Raw genomic sequence first — 12345 nt, forward strand, 5'->3', positions numbered from 1 at the left:
AATTCGGCAGCCGCAGGAAAAAGTCTGGCTGGTATAACAACCAGCTATCGCTTCTGAAGCAAGAGCGCAGGAGGGCGGAAGCCGCCTGGAAAAGAAACCCTGCAGAGGATAATCTTATCTTCTACAGAGCAATAACAACACAATATCACAAAGAAATTTTCAAAGCCAAGAAACACCATTTTTCTATGGCAATTAACAGTTCCCTAAATCGCCCCCGCGAACTATTCAAAATGGTCACCCAGACCATGAATCCGGGATGTCTTGAAGTCCCCAACTCAGACACCCAAGAGTTCTGTAATGAACTATCGGATTTCTTCATTAGTAAAATTGAAAGAATCCGGGAAAGTATTCTGAAAAACAATACCCACCTCAATCCGGCTATCAATCAGCCACAAAATTCCCGCAGAAATTTTCTGCACTCGACAAAATTCACTCTGGAGCCTATTTCCAGCGACACCACAAAAAATATCATCGGTGCCTTGCGGAACAGCACATCGCCCAATGATATCATCCCTACTAAGCTGTTGAAGGATTGTGCCGACATTCTAGCACCACCCATCACACAGCTTATAAATCAATCTTTTAAGGAAGGCATAGTGCCATCCATGCTGAAAGAGGGCATAATCCAGCCCATCCTGAAAAAACCGAATCTGGATCCCAAGGACCCAATTCACCGCCGCCCCATAACAGGCCTAAACGTTCTCTCTAAGATAATGGAGAAAATAGTGGTACAACAGCTGCAACAGCATCTAGATACCCACAACCTACTGGATCCATTACAATCAGGCTTCCGTCCTGGACACGGGACAGAAACGGCCTTACTTAAAATATGGGACGACGCCCTCGAGGCCGCAGACGAAGGAGAATCTTGTCTCCTAATTCTGCTGGACCTAAGCGCAGCCTTTGACACGGTAGATCACAAACTGTTACTGATGCGACTAGCTTCGGTAGCAGGAGTTGCAGAAGGTGATTTACCATGGTTTTCTTCCTTTCTTGAAAACCGTTCACAAACAGTTAAATTGGGTTCTTTCACGTCTGAAAAGCGCACGGTGTCATGTGGAGTCCCCCAAGGATCCCCCCTGTCACCGGTGCTTTTCAACATCTATCTGCGCCCTCTTTTTGATATTATCAGTAGCCAAGAACTACTTTATCACTCTTATGCAGACGATACGCAACTGTACTTGCGCATCGGCAACAAAAAGAATCATCATCCAAGTTTAGAGAAATGTCTTGCTTTGATTGACAACTGGATGACCAATAGCCATCTTAAACTCAACAGTTCTAAAACAGAACTCCTTGTGTTTCAGGCCAGCCGAAAGAGTCAAGTGGTAACAACTTGGACTCCACCGCCCATTCTGGGGCAAATCATCAACCCTAGCTCCAAAGTCAAAAGTCTCGGGGTCATCTTTGACACCTTCATGACAATGGACGCACAAATAGGGTCAGTAGTCAGCGGAGCGCACTATCTGTTGCGCCTACTACGCAGACTTATTCCATTTATCCCTAAAGAAGACGTAGCAGTCGTGGTGGGAACAATCATAAACTCCAGACTGGACTATGCCAACGCACTGTACCTCGGACTCCCAAAGTACCAAATCTCCCGCCTGCAAGTCGTACAGAATACGGCCGCCAGACTGGTGACTGGGAAAAAAAAATGGGAATCAATCTCACCTTCGCTGAGAACCCTTCACTGGCTGCCAGTAAAAGACAGAATTGCATTTAAAGCACTCTGCCTGACACATAAGTGCATCCATGGGAAGGCTCCGCAATATCTTTGCGACAAGATAGAACCTCACAATTCGAATCGCGTTTTGCGATCCACCGACCAAAATCTGGTCAGGATACCAAAAACTAAATACAAATCCAAAGGAGAAAGAAGGTTTGCTTTCCAGGGTCCTAGACTATGGAACGCTTTACCAACCAGCATTCGGTTGGAGGAAAACCACCTGATTTTCAGAAGACGGATCAAAACTCTGCTCTTTTGAGGTCATGAGTCACAGACAACTAGCGCCCAGAAGCGATTCAGTTCGCATGTGTTGCGCTCTATAAATTTTTCATTCATTCATTCATTCATTCATTGGGGCATATGATTTTACTGTTACATATGTGGGGGACAGGTGTTTTTACGGTGTGGGGACATGTGTGTGGTGACATGTGTTTTGGGGACATTGTGTTTTACATTGTGTGTTTACACTAGACTGGTGATCAGTGAGTAAAAAGCTGTAAAAAACAGTCGGCTGCAGAGATCCGCTCTCCTCTCCTCACCGACGTCTTCTGTGTGAGGAGAGGAGAGCCGATCGCCTAGCAACCGGCTCTGTATTTAAATCACATGACGGCTGTGATTGGACACGGCCTTCATGTGATCAAGAGGGCCAATCACAGAGCCCTCCTGCCGATCTGAGATGCGGGGTGTCCAGGGGTGACACAAGCGCAAAGGGCATGTGCGCGCGATCACCCTCCTTCTGAGGGACGTCCCTGAATGTTCACTCAGAAGGAGAGAGCGCCTACCTGCCTGTATATGTACAGTGGCCGGGTGGGAAGGTGGTTAAATGAGGCAATTGACTTGTGGAGGTAGAGTGGTTAGTAAACATTTATATGTAACAATAGTATAAAACAGGTAAAAAAGTATTTTTATATATATATATATATATATATATATATATATATATATATATATATATATATATATATATATATATATTTATATTTATATACACACACACACACACATACACATGCACACATGGAATGGATACATATATGTCAGTTTGGCAGCACATGAGAGATAGTGAATATTGATAAAATGTAATACAAGGTATTTCCTATTAGCAGGCATTGGTACACCATATGCAAAAGAGCTGCTGTAAGATAGTTACACATACACATTAATGGTTACATACTACTCAATCAATTTTGAATGTAGCAAAGATCTATATATATGGGCCAGTGAATAGATAATGAGCCAGACTTGACTGAGCACCCCATGGAAACTCGACGTGTTTCATAGCTATATGCCATTCATCAGGAGTTGGGTACAGAAATAAACTGTAAATACAAATAGATATGTAGTATTAGTTAATATGTTCTACCCCTGTGGATGGAGGAAATCTGTGTGTTTTTTTTTTCATTCAGCTCACTGGTTGAATGGATAAAAAGAATCATCTATGGACAACTTTACTTTAGTCAATTTGCAGTGTTTGCTAAATTGCATTACGAAATCAATGATTGGTTTCACATTTTACCTTGCATAAGAATTAGAAGCATGGTGACTAGGTATCTAGTGTCAGGCTAGGAGCAGATAATAGTTCAGGTGTGCTAACTATGTAAACTAGGGTTGTCCCGATACCACTTTTTTAGGACTGAGTACGAGTACCGATACTTTTTTTTTAGTAGTCGCCGATACCGAATACCGATACTTTTTTTTAAATGTGTCTCCATATCCAGCCATGTCCCCCCACAAATGCAGCCATTGTCTCCCCCCATATGCAATCATTGTCTCCCCCCATTATCCAGCCACTGTCTCCCCCCATTATTCAGCCACTGTCTCCCCCCATATGCAGCCATGTCCCCCATATCCAGCCATTGTCTCCCCCCATGCAGCAATGTCTCCCACCATATCCAGCCATTGTCTCCCCCCATATACAGCCATTGTCTCCCCCCATATCCAGCCTTTGTCTCCCCCCATATCCAGCCTTTGTCTCCCCCCATATCCAGCCATTGTCTCCCATATCCAGCCATTGTCTTCCCCCATATCCAGCCATTGTCTTCCCCCATATCCAGCCATTGTCTCCCATATGCAGACATTGTCTCCCATATGCAGACATTGTCTCCCTCCATATCCCCCTTACCTGCATCCGCTGCTGCCGCCGACTGTTTAACACGCACGGGTAGTGTAATGATTGGCGCCGCGCTGCGTACAGACACTCCCCCTTGCTCGGGATTGGACAGTTCACCCGAGCAAGGGGGAGTGTCTATACGCGGCGCGGTGCCAATCATTACACTCCCCGCGTGTTAAACAGTCGGCGGCAGCGCGGATTCGGCGGGATGCGACGTAACGGCGGCGGGATGCGGCGTAACGGCGGCGGCGGGGGGGGAGTATTCTATTTCGGTATCGGGGGTATTTGCGGGAGTACGAGTACTCCCGCAAATACTCGGAACCGGTCCCGATACCGATACTAGTATCGGTATCGGGACAACCCTAATGTAAACAGTTCAAGAACAAGAGTACATACCATGAGCAGGTCAGCTGGGACTTGTAGTTCACCGCTGCAGATGATGGTGGAAGTTAACTGGTGCTTGTAGTTCATCGCTTTAGATGGATGTTGGCTGGTGCTTGTAGTTCACCGCTGCAGGTGAATGTTGGCTGGTGCTTGTAATTCACCGCTGCAGATGGATGTACTACAGTAGAATCAGGCAAAGCGTAGTCTAGGCAAGCTGGGTTATACACAGGTAGATCAGAGTTCAAACGGTACCAAATCAGAAGCGAACAAACAGGGTCAAATGAGCCGGGTCTTACACGAAATACACAGAGCAGAATGTCAGGCTGATCCAAACAGTTGCACACAAAGGTAACTCTATCACGAGCACTGATTGGATGATGATACAGGTGATTTAAAGGTGAGCTGGCCAATCAATGTTGTTTCCCAGGCAAAGGTTGTGTCAGGTGAGTTGTGCTGGGTCCTAAATAGTGTTGAGCAGAATATGCCATATTCGATTTCGCGATATATCTCGAATATATATTCGAATATTCGAGATATATTCGCTAAATTCGAATATTCGTGATATTTTATCGAAAGTAAATAATTGCGATTTTTCGCTATTGCGAATGCGAAAATAATTGCGATTTTTTGATAACTGCGGTAGGAGCACTCTGATTGGCTCAGAATATTCGTGATATTTTATCGAAATATCGCAACATGCGAATGCGATATTTATTGCGCAATTTCGAGAAATGCTGGAGGAGCGCTCTGATTGGCTCAGAATATTCGTGATATTTTATCGAAATATCGCAACATGCGAATGCGATATTTATTGCGCAATTTCGACAAATGCTGTAGGAGCACTCTGATTGGCTCAGAATATTCGTGATATTTTACAATACAAAATAATTGCGAATATTCGGCAAATGCGGAAGGAGCACTCTGATTGGCTCAGAATATTCTTGATATTTTACAATACAAAATAATTGCGAATATTCGGCAAATGCAGAAGGAGCACTCTGATTGGCTCAGAATATTCTTGATATTTTACAATACAAAATAATTGCGAATATTCGGCAAATGCAGAAGGAGCACTCTGATTGGCTCAGAATATTCGTGATATTTTACAATAGAAAATAAAAAGTGTTTTGCATTGGTGGTGATTCTTTACTCTATCCATCTGTCACAGCCATTTGTCAATCAAACACCTTGAAGATTGAACACGTTCATGCTGCATGCTTTGGACTTTTTTTCACTTCACATATCAGACATTTTTATGAAAGATTATTTTTCTATTATTGGGACTATATTTCTTTATATATTTGTTTCACTGTGTATTTCACAAGTTATTTGCGCTTGCTTATTTTATAATTTGCCCACATGTCTTGTCACTAGACATATTTTTTATTCTTGTAGAGCGACTCCATTTTCTGTCTTGTATTAATTTATGTTGTATAACATTTTTGAGTTGCTGCTGTATTCTCCCCTTTTTTAAGGTATGCGCAATTTTTTCCTTCTTACAAAAAATAATAATATCAAACATACAAATATTCATAACATACACATACACAAAGCCCCCCCCTTTTGCATCAGAGACAATCAGAGTTCTCCTACCACAGTTATCGAAAATTCGCAATCATTTTCGCATTCGCAATAGCGAAAATTCGCAATTTTTTTTTTTTCAATTTGGCAACATAAAAGGATCGCCTCAGCTTAGCTACTCGGCCCAGGGTCCCTAATCATACCAGCAATGCTTTTAGACGTCGATAGGATGTGATCTGTTTTAAAAATCAAATTGAAAAAATGCGAATATTCGGAATTGCGAATATTCACCGCGAAATTCGAAATATAGCGCGATTTCTCGAATATGCTATATTCGAGTCGAATATTCGCAATGCGAATATTCGTGAGCAACACTAGTCCTAAATGGATCCTAGTACTGACATCTAGGCATATTAGCCTTGCAGCGTAGAAATTGTAAGTTAAATTCCTTTCTATTGAAACCAACTGCATGAAGTTTCTGTATTTTACGTTTTTTAGAACTAAACACCCCAATCGCAACCAAGTTATTTATCTTGTAACAAAACATTATGAGTCATTCACTCTTCAGCTGCCTATTTTTTCTTATTCCACTCAGTTCTGTTCTTCTTGACCCTGAGCTTTATTCTGTGTCAGTTCTGTGAGGATGAAAAGATAAATAATTTTGACAGCATGTGACTTCATTGTGTAGCAACTGTCAATAATGGGACATCAGTTGGTGACTCTGTATTAAAGCCGAAGTGTATTCTGCTTATCTTTTTTCCTCCCTGGTTCTTGCTTTCCCATCTCAATGTGCAAAGGATTTTTTTTTTAATAAACCTTTCTGTTTACATACCTTATTTTAGATCCATTGATGGCATGTCCATTGCAAGGTGTGTTGGGGTGCTATTCAGAATGCATGCAACAAAGGGGGGAGCTGTCACTTAGGCTTTATGCGGTGCCATGATTTCTAAGCGCAGCCCTGCTCACATGTGATGCTGAACCCCCATGATTGAAACATCTGAAATCTAATTAATAAGAGAAGCGGGCCAGGCATAGTAAAGCTGGAGGGGAAAGCACTAGATGATGCTAGATGTCTTTCAGTCAGACAATGAGGAGGGCTCTATCTGGCTTACTGCAACTTCTAATGCACACTGTAAAAAGCAGGGGCATAGATAAGGTGGGGGGCATTGCTGCACTGCTTGTCAATAGTGCATAGGGGCGGTGCCACAGAGGTGCATGGGTATTTTGTAGCACCTTCATTTCACAGATCTCATGATATCTTATATTTACTCCAGCCACCATTGCAATACCACTTCCCACCCGCTGCTGTCATATCTAGTATTTTTTTGCTAGGACCACCCAGCATCCTAGCAACCAACCAAGTGCTTGTTCTACCCCCAACATTCAGAGGAGGAGGATGGAACTTCATCCTCCAAACAGTCCGTCCGTCCCCCGTCCCCCCCAGCTTTCATTTGTGGCTATGGCCTGCACTGAGAACCTGATTGGACTCTCTTGCAAGGGGGGTAAGGAGCCTATGGAGACTTTGATTTAATGTTGGTAATGCAGCTCTGGGGTCCCTGATTTAAGGAGGGGTGACACTGGGGACTCTGATGTAAGTTGAGTTACTCTGGGGACCCTAATGTAAGGGGTGGGTGAATCTGGGAACCCTGATGAAGGAGAGGGGACTCTGGGGAACCTGATGTAAGGGGGTGTCACTGAGGACCCTTATGCAAGGAGGGGGAGCGCTGGGGACCCTGCTGTAAAGTGGGGGTGACGCTGAGGATCCTATAGGGGGCAGAGACTCTGGGGACCCTGATATAAGGGTAAGAGTGACTCTGGGGACCCTGATTTAAGGGGGAGGGTGACTCTGGGGACCCTGATGTAAGAGGGAGGGTGACTCTGGGGACCCTGATATAAGGGTAAGAGTGACTCTGCGCTCTATTTGTTGTTTGGTATGCTACTTATCCTGATCCCTGCACCCTGTACATTATGTTTGTATGTTAGATAGTCTTGACTAAACTGTTGATTGTCTCAACAGTTGCTGGTTTTAATGAAGTTATTCTTTAATGTAGGCTCAGAAAGACAAAGTGATCACTTTCTGTGTGCAGAAAACCATATGAATGAATGAATGAATGAATGACTTGTATAGCGCTACACATGCAAACTGAATCGCCTCTAGGCGCTTTTTGCAGCCAGTGTCTTCCTGGCTGGTGCGGTCATTTACCCCGTAGGATCTCGACACGCTTGGGACACACAGTCGTTCACACATATATACTGGACCAATTTGGACAGGATCCAATTAACCTACCAGCATGTCTTTGGAGTGTGGGAGGAAACCGGAGTACATGGAGGAAACCCACGCAGACACAGGGAGAACATGCAAACTCCAGGCAGATGGCGTCGTGGTCGGGATTCGAACCAGCGACCCTTTTGCTGCTAGGTGAAAGTGCTAACCACTACACCACTGTGCTTATTTTTTTTTTTTTTTAAAGATATCCTTAGTTCAGAGGTTTATTTGTATCCCCAATCAGCACTGTCCAGACAGAGGGTCAGGGGTCCTGCAGTCTCATAGGACAGTCAGAGGAGAATGAAAATTCCTCCTACAAACTTTAACCAGACACTCATAGAAGTCATAAGACTGCTATATACTGCTGATGAGAAAGGGTATATATATTTACTAAAATAATTGCTTGTCCATGTTCTGTGTACTGTGGGGGATCGGATATAGTGAGTGCATGGTCCTGGGTTCAGTAAAAATTTAAGCCACGGCCAATAATGAGCACAATATGAACCACACCCAATATATGCCGTGGCGTGCTGCACTTTCTTTTTTACAGGTAGGAGACCCTTGCACACGGGCCCACTACTTTTAGAAAACACTTCCGTAGCCAACCTTACTGAGCAAGTGCAAAGGGTACCAGCTTGTGTCATTGTTCCAGTTTGAGAGAGCTGAACCCATCTCTCACCCTCAGGAAAAAAATTATCTGTGGCCCTGGTAAAAAGTTAATTGTGCATAGAAATCAGAGTAAGACCGGCCATACGTAGTTCGAATCTCGGCCGATTCTTGCTGAACCAGTCAAGATTCTAATGCCGCGTACACACGGTCGGAATTTCCGATGGAAAAAGTCAGTTTGGAGCTTTTCATCCGATATTCTGACCGTGTGTATTTCCCCATCTGACTTTTTCCGTCAGAATTTCCGACGGACTTAGTGAGCAGGTGAGCGGCTTCCCTCCCACCAGGAGAAGACAATGGCCCGGCAAGAGGGATTCTTGCATCAACACTGTCTGTGTTGATGGTTGAATCTATCTAATTTCTTTCCTGCAACCCATGGTTGCAGGAAAGAGATTTGCTCAGTGTATGGTGTTCCTAAGTTCTTTCACTACAGGAGATGAGCTGCAAGACTGAAGGTAAGGCTGGATGAGGGGGCTTTAATTTTTATTTTCAAATACTTGGGAAATATAATTTTACTGATGCAAGGACAATATTATTTGCTTGGTTTTATATTTTTTGTATGGTATAAAATGTATGAAAAATATGAAAGGAAGAGTGGAAGCATTGTAACATTCCATACCTGTAATTTATTATTTGCACCTTTTTTCAATAACTATACATAATTGTTATCTTATTTTCTTTACACAGGGCCCAGTTCTCCAGTCTGGATCTTCATGACTTGCCATCCTATCTGCTGAAGTTGTGCTGCACGTTAAAACTCTCCCATCAGATATCTTCTTTCATGCCCCTGCCTTCCTTATTAGACCAGACACTGTTTCCCAAGTATAGCCTCAAAAGTAGTGTCTGCCTGACTTTATACCATTTTTTAGCCCTCCTGAAGAGGGGGCTGGGGAGCACAGTGAGAGGCGGAGTGTAGGGAGGGGGTGCAGGGCCAAAGGGGGTTTAGACGTTAAGATGCAGAGCTCCCCCCAGAGGAGAGAAGCTGTAGAGGAGGCTGGAGGCCTCTCTCTGAATCATGTGCTCTCGGGGGGTGGGGAAGACCACGGAGCAAGGGGGACGGAGTGGAAGAGCTGGGGAGAGGGAAAGAATCCGAGGGAGAGTACGGGCAGTCATTGGTCAGCTAGAGGGAATTTTATGGGATCTCAAGCAAGTGGCCAAAGAGCTGAGAGAGGTGAGTGACTGTAAAATCAATCTCCATAAACACGTTTATACCACAAAGCTTTGCTCAGCATTCAGAACTTTGCATGCAGCAAAAATAAAATGTATTTGTACTTTTATTCCCCACAGTTTTCTATTCATTAAAAACCTGCTGTTTCAGTTTCCCTCATTATAGTGCCTTATGGTGCAATAGTTAAATTTGTGTAATATCTACTGTCTGAACAACTCTCTGCTTACCTATGATCCCCAAAGCATTGCAAAAGGAAGCTACAATAAATCATTCATATGACTTTTTATGGTACAGTATATAACATCTTCCTGAAACTAGATCTGTAAAGGCACATCTGCTTTCCGCAGAATAGCGCAGTTCAGGATGCCAGAACTCCATTATTTGAAACGGAAGAGTGCTTTATATCTGCAAGGATTAAAATGGCACTCCAGCTAGATAAGGTGGGAATAAACTGTATTGTGAAAAGTATTGGTACACCTTCCTTTACACGCACATGAGCTTTAATGGCATCCCAGTCTTAGTCATTAGGGTTCAATATTGAGTTGGCCCACCCTTTGCATCTACAACAGCCTCATTTCTTCTGGGAAGGCTGTCCACAAGGTTTAGGAGGGTGTCTATGGGAATGTTTGGCTATTCTACCAGAAGCCCATTTGTAAGGTCAGCCACTGATGTTGGACGAAGGTCTGGCTCCACTCTAATGCTGTGTACACACGCTCGGAATTTCCAACAACAAATGTTCGATGGGAGCTTGTTGTCGGAAATTCCAACCGTGTGTAGGCTCCATCAGACATTTGCTGTCGGAATTTCCGACAAAAAAAATCTGAGAGCTGGATCTCAAATTTTCCGACAACAAAATCCGTTCTTGTAAATTCCGAGCGTGTGTAGACAATTCCAACGCACAAAATTCCACGCATGCTCTGAATCAAGTATGAGAAGCGCTCGTGCTGGTAAAACTAGCGTTCGTAATGGAGATAGCACATTCGTCAAACTTGTTTTAATGCCGCGCATTCTCTTTAATCAAGATCTCCTGTTTTTTTAATAAATTTTTTCTTTTCTTTCTAGTGATCTCCGTAATATATATTTTTTTTCGTTTTGTGTGTCAAGTTACCACAACACCATTATTATCTTTTTTGTATTTTTTAACCTCAAGGAGGTTGGTTGGTGTTGGTGTCCCTTATTAATTTGACATCGTATTTTTTAAATGTACCTGCCTACTCACAAACAAACTGTCCTTTTTGAAGTAAAACACATAGGCAAGTATTTGTAAAAAAAAAAAATAGACATCTATTAGGGGTCATAACAAAATAAAGAGGAAGGCAACGCTGGATAAACTGGTGAAATTGGCGAAGCCTTTGTACCCCAGGGCACACATCAACTATTTGACAGGCAAAATTGGTAGCCTGTGGAATCCATATAATAGCAGCAGATGACATATAAGCGCAAATGGTCTCTCACCAAACTTCTACTAACACGAGATTAGCAGAAGGAGCCCAAAGGGTGGCGCACATGGTATTGAACTTCCCTTTTATAGTGCCGTCGTACATGTTGTACGTGACCGCGTTCTTGGCGAACATCCGTTGGAAAAAAATCCATGGTTTTGTTGTCGGAATGTCCGATCGTGTGTACACGGCATAATACATCCCAAAGGTGTTCTATCAGATTGAGGTTAGGACTCTGACACACTCCTAAACCTTGTGGACAGCCTTCCCAGACGAGCTGTAGCTGTTGTAGCCAACTTAATATTGAGCACTACGGACTAAGACTGGGATGCCATTAAAGTTCATGTGCGTGTAAAGGTAGGTGTCCCAATCATTTTGACAATATAGTGTAGTTAGAACATCTAATTGGCTTGCGTTGCTGTCTGCATCCCTATTTCACTTTCATCCCACCATGTCCCCATTAAGGAAGGAAAAACCTTGCAATGGAGAACCAGAGAGCAATAAAAGATTTGTTTCTTAACATAGCAGGGAAATATTAGAACCTTTGGAACCCCAGGTTCTTTTTTCTACATGTGTTCTTATTGCTATATGTGTTATGGTTGGTTCCCTAACTATTGGCCAAGAAGAGATTTAAACACCAGAACGAAAATATGTTCTTATATAAATCCCGCCCCCTTGTGCAATACAATTCTTTTAGTACAATGTTAAAACTAATACTAGAGTTCATGAGTGGAGGCTAAATGTTGTTTGCTTAATATTTAAAGCTATTTTTCAGGCCAACAAACAAGGCAAAGAAGTGATGTTTTTATGTTTCTTGTATAGAGAGTTTTGTGACTAAGATTAAGGCAGGCCTTAGACCAGGAGTAGGCAACCTCTGCCTTAGACAATAAGGCCCGGATTCACGTAGAAGCGTGCATCTTTATGTGGGCGTAACGTATCCTATTTACGTTACGCCTCCGCAACTTTGACAGGCAAGTGCAGTATTCTCAAACCAAAGTTGCGGCGGCGTAGCGTAAATAGGCCGGCGTAAGCCCGCCTAATTCAAATGTGGAAGATGTGGGCGTG

The 12345-nt window shown here is 43.2% G+C and overlaps 1 protein-coding gene across 1 annotated transcript in view; it reads left to right on the forward strand.

The window, feature by feature from the left end:
- Window positions 1–12345, forward strand: part of INSYN1 (inhibitory synaptic factor 1) — a 42497-nt gene that overhangs the window by 12895 nt on the left and 17257 nt on the right. The window contains exon 3 of the mRNA XM_040343019.1: window positions 9361–9844. Within this exon, the coding sequence (XP_040198953.1) occupies window positions 9689–9844 (156 nt within the window). The 5' untranslated portion in view covers window positions 9361–9688. The remainder of the gene's footprint in view (window positions 1–9360; window positions 9845–12345) is intronic.

This window comes from Rana temporaria, chromosome 3 (assembly GCF_905171775.1).
Source record: "Rana temporaria chromosome 3, aRanTem1.1, whole genome shotgun sequence".
NCBI lineage: Eukaryota > Metazoa > Chordata > Amphibia > Anura > Ranidae > Rana > Rana temporaria.